Consider the following 16134-nt stretch of genomic DNA (forward strand, 5'->3'; position numbering starts at 1 on the left):
CTGCTATCACTATCTTGAAACTCTTAATTATTTTTGAATACGAAGCCCTCGCTTTCATTTTGCATTAGACCAGTAAATGACGCAGTTGGTCCCGGTTAGTACGTATCTCAAAGGGCTCCTGTGAGTATTGACATTTAAGGAGCACTGTTGTTTGGCTCATCCTCCTCGGACTACATTTGCTTTGATTCCAGCTCCCGCAGTAGTGCTGAATTACCCAAGTGGCTGTGATTACTTGTGATTTTTAAAATTCCATCATAGGAGGAAGAGTTCAGGGGGAAATTATCTTGGTGGAAAGGTTGCTCTTCATGCCCCAGATTGATTTTTACAAGAGTTTCCTTGTCTCTGAAGTGCGTGCTTTCTTCCCATCTTCCTGTCCTTAGAGTTTATACGGTGCCCCAGGGTTGAGGTGTTTGTACGATATTTACAGAGAGGGAATGGGCATAGGCAGTAACTGGTTTCCATTTGGTTCGAGGCATAAAGGGACTTGGAAGTGTGGGGTCCAGAGAGGAAGATAAATGGAATTCTTTGATTTTCTTGCAAGATTCCAAAATTCTTCTTTCTAAAGTTTATTTATCTATTTTGAGAAGGGGGAGGGAAAGAGAGAGAGAGAGGGAGAGACAGCATCCCAAGCAGGCTCCACGGTGTCAGCACAGAGCCCGATGGAGGGCTCGAACCCACAAACTGTGAGGTCATGACCTGAGCTAAAATAAAGAGTTGGATACTTAACTGACGGAGCCACCCAGGCATCCAAGCTTCCAAAATCCTTAAAGAGATCAGATTAGGACTACAGTCTGGCTTAACAGCAAGCAGCTTAAGGGCAAAGCCAAGGGCAGCTGGAGTTTCTCTTCAGGGTCCCTCGTCCCGTGTCCCACAGCCGCCTGGTCATCCAGCACTATCCACCCCCTCCCAATGCCTTTCCAGTTTGGCCACTTGCCCCTTCTCTCTGCGCCCGAGAAGCCCCAGCCCAAAGCACAGCCATAGCCTCCTGGCGACACTTCCCCCTGGCCATCCCTCTCGGACCAACTCTGATGTTCTTGTTAGATTTGAAAACAACAACAACAACAGCCTTACGGAGATATAATTCACACACCATACAACTCACCCATTTAAAGCACACAGTTTTGATGGTTTTTGGAATACATTGTTAATTTTTTGAAGTTGGAAAAACCTATAGAATTTGCCATTTGAAGTGTACCATTCAGTGGCGTTAATTACATTCACAACGTTGTGCAACCATCACCACTATGTATTTCCAGAGCTCTTTTATCACGACAAACAACACCTCTGTACCCATGAAGCACTAACTCTCCATTCTGCCTTCTCCCAGTTCCTAGGAACCTCTACTTTGTCTCTGTGAATCTGCGTTTTCTAGATATTTCACGTAAGTGGAATCATACAATGTCTATCATCTTGCGTCTGGCTTAGTTCACCTGGCATAATGTTTTCAATGTTCATCCATGTTGTAGCAGGTGCCAGAGGTCATTCCACTTTATGGTTGAATACTATTCCACATTTTCTTTATCCATGCATCTGATGATGGACACCAGGGTTGCCTCCGCCTCTGGGCTATTGTGAATAATGCTGCAGTGAATGGTGGCTTACAAGTACCTGTCTGAGTCCCTGTTTTCACTTCTTTGGGGTATAAAAATCCACAGACCCACTTTTGACTCCTCCAGTCCAGGGGCACTCAGCAGCCAGCCCAATGTTTTCCCAACGCACACCTGGTCACCTCCCTCACCGGCTAACAACCTTTTGGTGGCTTACGATACCGATGGCAATGCTCACAAGGGCTTGGGGTAAAAATGGAAGTGCTCACCAAAGTCTCTGGATCCCTGAGCTCTGGCTGCCAACAACCTGTCCGCCTCACCGTGTCCGCCCTCTCATCTCTGCCCGGTTCCCTCTAAACTTTTCTCCATTCTTTTTTTTTTTTTTTTTTTTTTTAATTTTTTTTTTTTCAATGTTTATTTATTTTTGGGACAGAGAGAGACAGAGCATGAACGGGGGAGGGGCAGAGAGAGAGGGAGACACAGAATCGGAAACAGGCTCCAGGCTCTGAGCCATCAGCCCGGAGCCCGACGCGGGGCTCGAACTCACGGACTGCGAGATCGTGACCTGGCTGAAGTCGGACGCTTAACCGACTGCGCCACCCAGGCGCCCCAACTTTTCTCCATTCTTCTACGGAGCCATGCTCCTTTTGGATTTCACACATGCTGGCCCCTTTTTTTCTAAAATGTTCGCCCTCCCAGACACCCAGCTTTGGCTAGCTGTGGCTTGGCCAACTCTTCTCATGTTACTCACCTTACCTTAAAAACAAAACAAAGGAACAAAGAAAACACACTCATAAATACAGGGAACAGATCAGTGGTTGCCGGAAGGGAGAGGGCTGGGGGTATGAGTGAAGTAGGTAAAGCTCATTAAAGGGTACAAACTCCCAGTTATAACATAAATCAGTCATGGAGATGAAAAGTACAGCACCGGGAATATAGTCGATAACGCTGTAGCAACACAGGGGGACAGATGGTGACTATAGTTATGGCGGTGAGTGTTTTGTAACACACGTATTGTCAAATCACTATGTTGTGCACCTGAAACTAACAAAACATGCTATGTCAACTATACTTCAATAAAACATTTTTTTTTTTAATTTAAAAAGCCCCTAACACCTCTCTCCCTCCCACTCGGCTCCGCCTCTTTTGTTCCCTGGCCTCTTTTAGTTCCTGATTGTCCAATCACTGTCTTCCTGTCTGCAATAATGACTAATATGGCCTGAGCATTTACTGCTTCCAGGCCCTGTCTTACCCATGTCACCTGTACCAACTAATTAAAGCATCACAAGTCTGAGACTTTACAGAGAAGGAAACCTGGGGGTGCACAGTTAGTAAGAGAGCCCACACTGGCATCTGGAAAGCCAGTTTATGCCTACAAGACAGTGGGGGCAGCCCCCCAGCTCCGTGGGAGCCAGGTTCTCTTCCTGTGCCAGCTTCCCCAGCACACACCAGCTCATACCCAACCAGATGGGTGAACAGATGGGATGGAAACTACATGAGGGACCTGGGTATTGAGCAAACGTTACTTACAGGGTGGCTGCTAAGTGCTATGCATCCCTACCTACCTTCCCACCTCAGTTTCCCCAACCTAGAACGTGCACACTAATAGTTACGGCCAAAAGTTATTGAGAAGGTTGAGTCCTTTTTTGAAAATATTAAAAAAAAAAAAATTTTAAGTAGTCGCCACACCCATGGTGGGGCTCAAACTCACAACCGAGAGACCAGGAGTTACATGCTCTACCGACTGAGCCAGGCAGGCACCCCAAGAAGGCTGAGTATTTTAATACAGAATTTGAAACTCATCGTGCCTAGTAGAGTGGGTCCCCCAGAACGTATATGGAGGTTTAGCATTTGCCACCCCACCTCCGGGCAGGCAGGAAGGGGAGGGAAATACCAAGTCCTCTGACCTTGCTCCTGCTGGAGCACTGTGGGACTCCAGTCACCCAGCCCCGCCCCCGGATCCTTTCGCGTATCTCTACGAGGGTCCCACGGGTAGATCAGCGCGTCTTGGTTTTCTCTCTCCAGGCCTCCCCGCCGCCGTACCGTGCGGCCCTCACAGCGCATCTGGGAGCCCGCTGGGGCGGTGCGCCTGGTCCCGCCCTTGGGCCTCATTATCTACGTTTCCGCGTCAGGCCCGCCGAGAACTTGGCAGGGCCTCCCCGCGGTGTTCGGGAACACTTTGTGCCGAGCGCCCGCCCGCCCAGCCCTCCTCCCTGCCTCCCGCGTCTACTGGCCTGTCCGAGGGGGTTTGGGTCGCTGGAGCCCCAGGTACCCGTACCCCGCGCGAAGCCACGAGTCCACATGCCTTCCCACGCACTTGTCCTCTATGTACCCGAGTCCCGGCCACACAACCCGTTCCTCGCCCACGGGCTGGGCCTGGGTCACACTGCGCGTAATCGAGAGGTTCAGAAAGATGCGGTGGCCCATTTTAAAACAAAGCCCAATTATTAGCGCTCGGTGGCTATTTATGCCCGGCCAGTGTCAGATCCTCTGAGCGCTGCGGACAACCAGTACCCAAAGGAAGCGCACAGTCCCAACCAGAAGAAAGAAACCGGCTCTGGAGTCTTCTGACCCATTTTGAACCCCCCTCCCCCAACCCCGCGCTCGCCCACTCGTTCGCGTCCTGGCTGCGTTAGCTCCGGCGAAGCGCGGAGTCTCAGTCTCCTCTTCCAAGAAATGGGGAGAACTGTGCGTGCTTGGTGATTCTACTGCGAGGCGCGCAGCAGGTCGCAGGGACGTCGGTGCTGTAGTCACACACCTCCAAGACCCCACCTTCTCGCGGCTCCTGCCTCGGCCCCGCCCCGGGGGCTCCTGGGCTCAACCCGCGGCGCTGGCTCCGAAGTGCGTCACGGGCACCGGCCGCGCTCCTCCGGCAGCCAGGGCGAGGCTGGCACCGGGCCAGCGCGGGCCGGGCCAGGGGTGCCGGGCCGTCTCCGGGGCGGGGACCCAGGCGTGGAAGGCGCTCTAGTTGCGCGGCCCTCGGCGCGCTGTTGGGGGCGCCCTCCGCGGCGGGCAGCTCGCCAGGGACCGGCCTCCGCAGCCCGCCGGGCGCGCTAAGGCTGCACTTTCCCTTCGCCAACACCCCCCCACCCCCACCCACCCCCACCGGTTTCCTCCCGCGGGGCGGCAGCGGAGATTTCCTCTCGGGGAAACTACGCGGATCCTTCCCGGGGCTCCTCGCCCCGCCCCACTTCTCCGCCCCCTCCCCTTTGCTGGGGAGCCGGTACCGGCCTGCGCCGGGAAGAGGCTCTGGCAGCCTGAGCGGGAGGTGGCGGGGGGCCACGGAGCCGCTGGCCACTGACTCGCTTCGCCATGTGACGCTGCCCTCCGCCCAGGGACCCCCATCGAGCCCCCGGCCCGCGCCCGCGCTGGATCGCGCCGGGCACCATGCTTCTGCCGGGCCATGCGCGCCCGCCGCCCGCGCCGCAGCCCGCGCAGCATCCTGGACTCCGCAGGCAGGTAGAGCCTCCCGGGCAGCTCCTGCGCCTCTTCTACTGCACTGTCCTGGTCTGTTCCAAAGAGATCTCAGCGCTCACGGACTTCTCTGGTAAGAAGCGCCCTCCCTCGTCCTGCGCCCCCCGGCGCCGCGCTGCGGTGCGCTCAGGTGATACCTCGGCTGGGGGCAGCCTCCCGAGGGAGCACAGACGGGTTGGATTGAAGTTGAGGCACGCTCATAGCCAGATTTCTTGCCTGGTGTGAGCCCTTGGCAGAGGTGGCTCCGTGTGGAGCGATGGCAGAGGAGTCCCTCCCCTCCCCAAGGAAGGATGGGTAACATTTGGAGTTTCTCGCCCCGGTGTTTATCTCGTCAAATTCCCTGCATCGGGTCCCAGCATCAGGTTCCCGCCTCTGAAGGACGTGTGTCCCCTGGAGGCCCCTTAAGCTGTGCCCTGTGCCTCACCCAGCGCTGTAGAATACACGTGTTGTGATCGGAGGAGTTTCACTTGGTTTGCCGCTCACAAACCCGGGTAGCCCGGGTGCGCCCCAGCCAGCCTCCAGGGTGCCCATGTAAGGACACTAGTCCTGGGGACATCTGACGTGAAGTCTGCGCCGGCAGGCAGGGATGGGAAGCCAGCCGGGCGGGAGGTCTGTGTGCCGGACGAGGAGAAATGTACAGAACGGAGACTCTGGGTCTTTACTGCCAGATGGTACCTGCCCTCCACCCTCCAGTCCCAGGCTTCTTAACAAAAATGCTTTTCTCCTCCCAGTAAACGGTGAGGCTTTTCTTCGGGGAGACTCAGACCAAAGCTCCCACAGCTTATCTCAGTTCTGGGGCTGTAGGTGTGGCACCACAAAGTGAGAGAAGTTTCTGTGTTGATGATGGTTGTAGGAGCCACATTCTTATGTTACCGCTGCACTTGCTTAGAGTAACAAAGTCCTTACAGTTGTAACAGACCTGGGTCTCCCTCTGGTGAGGCTGGATGCCTTCACCCTTTCCCAGCCCCTGCCCACCCCAGGAGGCAGCTCTGAACCCCACTCCCCACCCCCACCCCCTTCTCCAGGGATCTTCTGCCAAGTTTAGGCTTTTGCCTGCAGGGACTTTTGCAATCCAATCGTGGTAAGCGGAGTCACTGCTCACCCTGTCCTGCAGTAGACTAATACACAGCAGAGAACACTGGCAAACCAGAAGCTGAGTTGGGTTTCTAGTTTACTTACAGAGAATGTCATTGTTAGCTGAGAGCCCTTGGGTCAGAGGTTCTTTGCTTTGAATATTTAATATCAAGGCAGTGTTTCTACCTAGCGAAGGAAGCCAAGATATGCCTATTTGGCAAGCAAACCGTGGTCCTTAAAATCGAGCACCACAGGGTCAGAATGCTGTGGTAAATGTGCGAGGGAAATGCTTTTCAAGTGCTATTGACTTTTTTTTTTTTTTTTTGGTGGTAATAGAACTTTCTTGGCTGCTAGAAAAGTTTTATATTTGCTGATTTCAGCTCTGGAGAGCAATTCTGATTCAGCCACCCTGTAGCTCTGACTAGTAAGGAAAGAATTGAAAGCTGACAAGCCCTTTTTGCGTGTGTGACATCATTGCAACTGAAAAAATAGCGCTTTAGGTAAATTGCGGTGTGACCATTATATTGTTTTCACAGATTATAGACACTCTGTCTTTAGTGAAGCAGTTGCAATACTCCCGGCAGCCTGCAGGTTATCACCCACATTAGGAATTGTCTGTATTCTGTATATTACATTGTACATTATAGTGCTTTGGCTGTCACAGAGGGACTATATCCCGAGGGAAATGGATATTTTGATACATGTTCTTCTAAATGATACAAATGATGGAAAATATTTCCTTCTGCTTTCGGTGTGAACTTGAATTCCAGGGTTGAAAACTCGTTGAGTCCGCAGTAGGTGGTGGTAATGCCAGGTCCATCCACAAGTAGCCCCCATTCTTTCCTCTAATCACCTTTGCTGAGGTGACCTGAGGACTAGGGAGACAGTGTCAAGGCGGGGGGGGGGTGGTGCCTGGGTGGCTCAGTTAGTTAAGCGTCCAACGTCAGCTCAGGTCATTCATGATCTCATGGTCCGGGAGTTCGAGCCCCACATCGGGCTCTGTGCTGACGTCTCAGAGCTTGGAGCCTGCTTCGGATTCTGTGTCTCCCTCTCTCTCTCTGCCCTTCCCCCCACTTTCTCTCAAAAGTAAATAGACATTAAAAAAATTTTTTTAAAGGGTCAAGGGAACCTTTTTGGGAGAAGAAAAGAAAAAACGCCGTCTTCTCAAAGCACAGACACATTCAGGTTTAAATCTAAACGCTGTATGTGCGGCACTGGGGAAACGTTAGAGAAGGCTCAGGGGTCTTTCAAAGTTGATCAATTTGACTTGAAACTTTTAGGGACCCCCTAACTGTGTGATACACAGCGTTGAGGACAATTCCCCAGCTCTAAAGATGGGTCTGAGGGTTCAGTTGAAGGCTTTCGTCAAAGCTGTGGAGACTGATCACTTAATTCCAAAACCCCTGGGCGGGGGGGGGGGGCAAACCGGATGCCTGCTTTCCTGGGGACAGGTGGTCTTGTTCTTTTTTGTGCACTTCGAGGGGTGTTTAGAAACCAGAGGCCTGTAAGGAGACAGTCCCCACCCCTGCCCCGTCCCCCACGGAGCCTTACAACAATAGCCCAGTGCTAGAGAGCAGCAATCCACAATGCAGATACTTGCTTGTTTTTCTAAACGAGGGGAACATCAAAAACTGAAGCTGAGGGAGGGTGGAGGGAGCTTGGGAGCCCTCCGCCCTGGGAAGAAGGGGATGGAGAAAGGATGGTGTTTCCACATGAAAGAAAGTACCAGAATATCAGGGGTCCCAGCCATTGTGTGTACAGTATAGGCCCTCCCAGGAGATTAACAGTGCAGAGTTTTGGAAAGTTACTTAAGCCTTTCTCTTCTTTGCAACTCTTCCTTCAGCCTTTTCCTGAGGCTGTCAGCTGGTGTAGTTTTCCTGGGTCATTGGGTTTTTTTTTTTGCCCTGAGGATTCCAGCATCGGATCTCACTCTTAATAAGCCAGGGGCTGTGTCCTGGCCGCCTCCTCCCCCTGCTTGCTCGTGACTTGTGCTAATCACCTCCAAGCCTGCTGGGAAACAGCCTCCCCACACAGCCCCTTCGCGCTCATCCCCGAAGATGTTGAGATGCTGCCAGTGGCCACTGGAAGGCTATCATCACTGCATTAAAAACATATCCCAGGAAGACAAGAGCAGTTCATGCAAAATTAGTGCCTGTGATCCTTAATCCCACACCTAGATGCACTCAGTTTTCCTTTTTCCTCCTTGGGATGGAGTTCTGTTTTTATTTATTTATTTATTTATTTATTTATTTATTTTGTTGGTTTGTTTGTTTTTTTCTTTGTTGTTGTGTTTTTGACTGCATTCCCAAATTGGGGGTTTAGCCTGAGAGGTCCAAACTGATCATTGATTTTTTTTTTTTTTTTCAAATAGAAGTATAATGCCAACATCATCTTTGTTCAGAGAACAAGGTAGGGGTGAGGGCTGAGAGGAGGGGGGGTGCCATTTTGGGTTCCAGCCATCAAAAGGAAAGGATCCTCTGTATATTGTCCTGCTTTAAAGAGTTCCAGAGTGTCTCTCAAACTTATTTTGCCCTCGGGTCCTGTTCATTTTTTTGGTGATTTTTCTCTCCATTCAAAGTGATTGATGGGCTTATTGAGAGGGAGGTGGAGGAAGGGGGGCAGGGAGGGAAGGGGTGGAAAATTGTTCTAGTTCCCACTTGGCGTCCTAGAAAAAGGTCGTGAGCATGTGTTCGCACATTTGGTTTTACCCCAGGGCATATAGTGATGACTGTGGGAAGCAGAAGGGGAGGAAGATGAAACCCAAGGGGAGTGGGGGCAGCCTTTAAAGACCTTCCTGGCACCAAATTGTCCCCAGGCTTCAAAGATGGAAGGGCTTCTCTGGGCAGATGTCCTGCTCCCTGCCCAAGCAAACAGGAAGTGATGCGCGTTAACCACATCATTTGCAGCTCAGCAAATAAACCCAACCCTAGCTCCTGGTTTCACTGGCCAGGAATTTCAGAATATTGAAAAATGGTCATTCGATCGATCTTGAAGTCTTGGGTCCTGATGGAGGGAACACAGGTGTCCATTTAGGGGAGGCCGAACCTTCCCGTTCTGCTCAGGTAAGCAGTGGGTCTCAACCCTGGCTGTGCATTAGAATCGCTGGACACGGAACAATGTGTGGGTGCTCAAGCAGCACTCCCCGACTTCTCGTGTAACTGGTGTGGGGAGAGCCAGGCCTGGGTCTCATTTTTGAAAGCCCCCCAGGCAATTCTAGTACAGCCAGAGTTGAGAACCACTGCTCGGGGTGATCAGAGGGCTGGACTACCTCCTGTGTGCATCAGCTCTTTCGGGGGCACACGGGCACGACTGGCTGCCCCTTCACCCCGCCCCCCACCCCCGGTCAGGGTCAGGGCTCCCCACCAGGGAGACCAGGACTGTATTTTCCCAGCTACCAGTTTGTCTCTGCATGCCAGCACACGCACACAAAGTTCTACATTTTCTATTCCCTTCTTTCCTAACGTTTATCCATTTATTTTGTGAGGGGGAGAGCACGCGAGGACGTGAGGGGCAGAGAGAGAGTGAGAATCCCAAGCGGGCTCCACGCTGTCAGCGCGGAGCCCGACCCGGGGCTCGAACTCACGAACGGTGAGCTCGTGACCTGAGCTGAGATCAAGAGTCGGAGGCCTCACCGACTGAGCCACCCGGGCGCCCCAGAGTTCTGCATTTTCTGACGCCCTAGTCACACCGCCCTTTTATTCGGGGGTTGTCTTCCCTTTCAGAAATTTTATGGGATGAAAAGCCAGCTCATAACCAAAGAAAAACAAACCAAACGTCTGCAGGATTGTGCAGCTGTCACAGAAGAGGAGAGATGAAGAGAAGCTCTGAGACTGCTAGTCTGTTTCCATGGAAAGTAACTACATTTGAAAAGTGTTCTGCTGGCTCTTTCTGCGGCAGAGAAGAGGAGTCGGGGCCAGCGAGTGACTCCATTATTAATGGCTTTGCTCTCCCAGGCACTTTATTGGAAAGGGCAGCCTAGCAGCGGTTTCGGGGAAGGGACAGAAAGACAGGGAGAAAGAGTTCATAGAGCGCTGTGTTATCTCATTTCCTCTTCCTGACAACCCTGTGAAGTAAGTACTCGTCCAGGCTCAGAGAGGTTAACTCACTTGTCCAAGACCACCCAGCTATGAGGCAGAGCGGACTCAGGCTCTGACCTGCGCAGGGCAGGGGTGGGGGCGGCTGGGGCACTTGGCCCGTGTGGGTGCTGGGGTGGGGGGGGGTGGGGGGGAGGCAAGAAGAAACGGGCCACCATCGGCCTAACCAGCTCACGGAGCCACCACCGCTATGCCGGTTGCCTGCTGAATACACCGCCCTTTCTCCGTTCCTTCCTTCAGCATCTTTCTGACCCCGGCCATCCAAACTGGGTGCGCACACAAGGCGATCCAACAGATGTAGGAGGAAAACGTTAGAACTTCTGTCTTTTCGTATCGGTTTCTTTAAGGTTTCAACCTTAAAAAGAACCTTAAAAAGAAAGGTTTCAACCTTAAAAGGTTTATTTATTTTGAGAGCGAGCGAGCGAGAGAGCAGGGGAGGGGCAGAGAGAGAGAGAGAGAGAGAGAGGGAGAGAGTGAATCCTGAGCAGGCTCTGTGCTGTCAGTGTGGAGCCCAGCGTGGGGCTCGAATTCACCAACCGCGTGACCCGAGCCGAAACCAAGAGTCGGACGCTTAACCGATGGAGCCACCCAGGTGCCCTGACGTTCGTGATTTTAAAGATTTGGAGGTCACCGGTCTCAGCCACCCGGTCAACATCTTTAAAATGCTTGCAAAGGCGCCACTTTGGGGGTGATGCATGCGGAATGAACACCTACTCCCCAGTTACCTGCCTCTGCCCCCAATCTCGCTGCCTACCTTGGCTCTGGTTAAGTGTAGAGACAGGATTTGAACCCAATAACCGTCTGGTTTCAAAAGTCCATACTCTTGTCATTCAAGCTAAGTAATGAACCGAGAACGTAGAGGTGAGGGCTCTCTGAAGTTTTATGATACTCAGTCACTATTTTAATGAGGCGCCCCAGACAGACACTCTTCTAAAAACTGTATGTTGATTTTTTAAAACTGGTCAGACACATTCTTTTTTTTTTTTTTTAGTTTATTTATATATTTTGAGGAAGAGAGAGAGAGAGCATGAGAGAGAGTGGGGGGAGGAGCAGAGAAAGAGACCCTAGCAAAATTGTCCAAAACTGATTGTGCCCCAAGATAGTTGGCAACACACACACACACACACACACACACACACACACAAATGCTCCCTACATAGAGACATCATCACAGACTCTATAAGACCCCTACTGATGAAATCCTGGTTATGAACACACAGTCCAAACTACATTATATCAGCAACAGCCAGTGGTAAAAACAACAGAGTTCTTAATAACAGGAAAACTAAAAACAGAAAAGCAAATAAAAGAGCAAAGCTAAAATGTGACTAAGGAATGAAAGGCGATAAAGATTTGAAAACGAGCAAAATATATCTGCTAACTATACTAATACTACTATACTAATGAAAAATATATTCATTGAAATTAAAGCTTAATAGATCAATCATGTACAGCCGAAGAGAATCAATGAACTGGAACATAAAGCTGGAGAAATTATCTAGAATGCAGCAAAAAAGGTAAAGGCATGGAAAATATGGAACAAAGTTTGTAAGATACGGAGGATGGAATGAAGGTTTAACATACATCGGATCTGTATTCCGAAAAGAGAGAATATGGAAAATGAGGGAGTGGTAATGCTCGAAGTGATACTATCTTGGAATCCATTTTCAAGAATTAATGAAAAATTCAGATTCATGTATCCCAAGGAAGATAAATAAAAATAAATTGATACCTATTGTATTTAAAGCATAAAATACTAAAGCCAAAGTGACGGTCTTTAAAAAAAGAGAGGAAAAAATGTCTTCTATAAAGTCTTTGCCACCACAACAGTGAAAGCCAGAAGCCAGTGAAATATTTTTCCAGGTTCTGGAAAGATGGAACAAAACAGAACAACCTGTCAGAGCAGAACTGTATACCCAGCTAAACTATCTTCTAGACAGCGTGTGAAATGAAGACATGCTCACCACCGATAAATGCTGACTGAAAGGACTACTAAAGGATATCCTTCATGGAGAAGGACACTGAGTCTAGAAGGAAGGACCGAGTTATAAAGAAAAGAAATGGTGAGCAAAGCAATGGTACAAAGAATGGCACTTCGCCTACATTTCTTGCTCTGTCCTCCTTCTTAGAGACTACCGTCTCCTTGCCTGCAGGAGGTTTCTTGAAGCTATCTTGTCCTTTTGGCAGCTGAAGTCAAGAGACAGATTTGTGACCGAATTGAGCTCTTCTACTGCCTTATGACTTCCAGCCTGAGGTACCCACGCCTGCTCCCCAGGTGGCCAGCAGTTCTACCGTGACTACACAATGGGTGTTCTGTATGAAAGAACGGGAAATGTTCAGTTCTTTCAGGTACCAGATGCTGTGTGTGGTATGATACAGAGCTGCCCTAAAGAGCCAGTCCTGTCCTGGAGAAACTTCCTTCTCAGTCGATTCATGGACACACAGACACAAAGAGACTTGAGGGGTCAGTACTCGATTGGGCAGGTCGCATTCTCCGAGTGGTACCACAGAGCGTGGAATTGAGGGTTTAGTAGCGTGCTCACAGACCTCCCAGACAACTCTGCCCGTGCAGAGATTTTACATTTTCATACCTGCATTCTGGACACCTGTGTCACTTGCTCACTCAGGCCCCTGAAATGAAATTTCTCTTGCATTAATAAGCTAGGGAATGAAGTGATGCTTGGGGTTCGTTTTGACCCGAGAGCCAAGTTTTCCACACACAGAGAACCAGGCAACATTAAAATTCGAAACTCAGGCCACTGAATCTGAAATGTATGTTTGCAAACTGTCTGATTTCATGTCTGCCTCAGATGTCTCGTGAATACAAATCGCCTCATTTGGGGTCGGAGGAACAGGGAGGAGGAAACCTAAGAATGATCTCCAAAACAAATCTTTAATTCGGATGAGTATAATAGAATGTAATCCCATTTCAAGTCTGTCAGCATTCTTTTGATGATTACAAATGAGTCCCTTTTCCCCTGCAATGTGGGGGAATAATCTGGATAAAATAACCCTTTTTGTCTGCAAGGGCCAGTGTGATGCGTACTCGTGACAGCTTTCAGAGTAGTGTTTCAGGATCTGAGAAGAGCACTGTGCTACGACGTTCTTCCTTTCTTCCTCTTGACTTAGGAGATTTTTTCACTCTTTTTATGTTCAGCAGCTTCTGAAGTTCTCAGGCTCAGAAATCATAAATCATCGTACTGTACTCTGGAACAAGAGAGACCTGGGTCACCAAGCCCTGTCTCTCTCTGCCCATTCGATGGGAGACAGGTGGAAATGAGAATACTTGACCTTATCCAGAAAAGGCCCAATTTGTACAGCTTTTGAGGGATACACTTCAAGGAATGCATACAATTTTATAGCCCCTTTTCTGCTGGAAAAAAATGTACTTGAACCCCAAATCAGACTTACACACCTGTCTGATTTTTTTTTGTCAATTTGGTTGTAAAATTAAGGGAAGGGCATTTTTTTAAATGTTTATTATTTTTGAGAGACAGAGAGCAGGGGAGGGGCAGACACACACACACACACACACACACACACACACACACAGAATCTGAAGCAGGCTCCAGGCTCAGAGCTGTCAGCACAGAGCTCGACGTGGGACTCGAACTCACAAGCCGTGAGATCATGACCTGAGCTGAAGTCTGACACTGAACTGGCTAAGCCACCCAGGTGCCCATGGATAGCCTTCTTTTTTTTAATGTTTATTTATTTTTGAGAGAGAGAGAGAGAGCACGAGCAGAGGAGGGGCAGAGAGAGAGGGAGACACAGAATCTGAAGCAGGTTCCAGGCTCTGAGCTATCAGCACAGAGCCCGATGTGGGGCTCGAACTCATGAACCTCAAGTTCATGACCTGAGCTGAAGTCGGACGCTTAATTGACTGAGCCACCCAGGTATCCAAGGAATAGCATTTTTATTTTTATTTTTTAAATTTTTTTTAACGTTTATTTTATTTTTGAGACAGAGAGAGACAGAGCATGAACGGGGGAGGGGCAGAGAGAGAGGGAGACACAGAATCAGAAGCAGGCTCCAGGCTCTGAGCCATCAGCCCAGAGCCCGACGCGGGGCTCGAACTCACGGACCGCGAGATCGTGACCTGGCTGAAGTCGGACGCTTAACCGACTGCGCCACCCAGGCGCCCCTGGATAGCATTTTTAAACTCCTTCCCCCATTCTCTGAGGCCTGAACCACTAAACGTGCCTTCCAAAATCAATGCCAAATGCTTTTTGCACAGGTTAGACAGAATGCAAAGATGGTCCCGTCCACAGCCTCAGGATGAAAAGGGATCTCGAAGACCCAGAGCTGTGGGACCCACTGTGTGGGAGTGGTCACAGCAGGCTGTGGAGAATTCCACTGAGCGGGTCTTGAGGTCTTGTCTGTTCTGCCTCTCTAATCCCTGGAGTTCAAGTGTAAAGGTTCCACTCTTCTAATTTACCTTTTGTTTTTTAAGTTAGATGCCCCAGGATTTTTTTTTTTTCTCCAGAATTCTTTTGAAATGGTGTTATGGCTCCCTAAAGCCATAAGCCAGTGCTTTGAAGCACTTTGTCTCAGACTTCTGTCCTCATCTCTGGTTGGTCCGGGCATGTTATTTGGGGTTGTCAACTTTCACCAAAAATGCCATATGGTCCTTCTACTGGATGACTTATCTTTACTGATGAAAACTTCGCTTGGCCTAATGGTTAGACTGAACCCGTGGTTCCCAATCCAGGGAGATACCATCCCCTCGCCCCCGGGGATATTTGGCAATGTCTGGAGGCAATTTTATTTGTCACAACTAGCCGCGCTCCTGGCACCTAGTGAGTGGGAGCCCGGGAAGCTGCTAAGCCACCCACAACACACAGACAGTCCCCTCTCCCCGCCCCCCGCCACAAGGAATGACCCCCAACCCTGGGCTTGAGGAACACTGGGCTAGACCAGTTGGCGTGTCCCTGTTTTATTTGCTACACGTTCAGCATCAGAGGAGGGTGGGGAAAATTTGTAATAACCAAAGGGGGGGGTCTGGAAGACCTAGACACGGCTCCTTGGCGCCCTTCTTCAAGGCCGGCTTGCCTTCTGCAGCCGCCAAGAGCAGTGTCTTTAAAGCCCAGGAAACGGAGATGCAGCCACTACCTCCCGCGTCTACACCCGCTCGTGGGCCCCGTGGCTCCCAGTCCCACCCCTTCCCTCCACGGAACTTGGCTCTGCCTCGGGCCCTTTTGCCCTCCTGATTTCAAGCGCGCACACTCGCCATCATTATCGTCAAGCTAAAATATCCCTCGGGAGACGTGTTCAGACTTGAAGTCGGTTGCTCACTCGCGCCGCGTGGATGCATTTGCAACACCTCTCAATTATTTCACAACTCGGCGAAGCAGTCCTGTGACGGGGAGGGGGGGTGCAATTTAGTTTGCATTTTAAAGAGAGAGAGTGTAAGTCACAAAAACTGTGCCTAGATCTGCTTTCCCTCGGCAGCATCTCTCCCCGCCTCCTCCTCCTTTCCTCCCGGTCCCTCTTGCACCTGCTCTCTACGACCCCCACCCCCACCCACCCCTGCACACCCGCATTCACACGGCTCCTGGCACATCATACCCACGGTTGTGTCTGTGAAGCGTTGCGTCCACCTCTCGGTGCTGCGTGTTATACACTCTGCAGAGAGACAAGTTCGAGATGTTTCTAAGAGGGCTAATTGCGGGAAGAGTGTTCTTTCAGAGCGACACTGTTCACCACGCCCGGTGCTGAATGTTACGCACTTACCAGGGCGTGCTTGAAGCCGATGTGGCCGTGGGGTTGAGCACCATTGCACGCCGCGTGGAAGGAAAACCAACAGGTCCCTCTAAGATGGTAACTTTGCCACCCCTGCTCGGAGGCCACCAGATCAAAGGACAGCCACCCACTTTCAGACCTGCCCTTCCCCAGTCACCCTCTTTCAAACAGCTTGCAAGTCCAATGAAAATATTTCTTTCCTT

At 50.5% G+C, this 16134-nt stretch overlaps 1 protein-coding gene across 4 annotated transcripts in view; it reads left to right on the top strand.

The window, feature by feature from the left end:
• The first annotated feature begins 4934 nt into the window (after positions 1–4934).
• Positions 4935–16134, top strand: part of EVA1C (eva-1 homolog C) — a 76398-nt gene continuing 65198 nt past the window's right edge. For all 4 annotated transcript variants that reach the window (XM_047100248.1, XM_047100250.1, XM_047100251.1 and 1 more), the window contains exon 1: positions 4935–5094. In XM_047100248.1, the coding sequence (XP_046956204.1) occupies positions 4935–5094 (160 nt within the window). The remainder of the gene's footprint in view (positions 5095–16134) is intronic.

The sequence above is a fragment of the Lynx rufus genome, unplaced genomic scaffold (assembly GCF_022079265.1).
Source record: "Lynx rufus isolate CCGP_SWC_20201006 ecotype Redwood Valley unplaced genomic scaffold, mLynRuf1.p SCAF_5, whole genome shotgun sequence".
NCBI classification, from domain to species: Eukaryota; Metazoa; Chordata; class Mammalia; order Carnivora; family Felidae; genus Lynx; species Lynx rufus.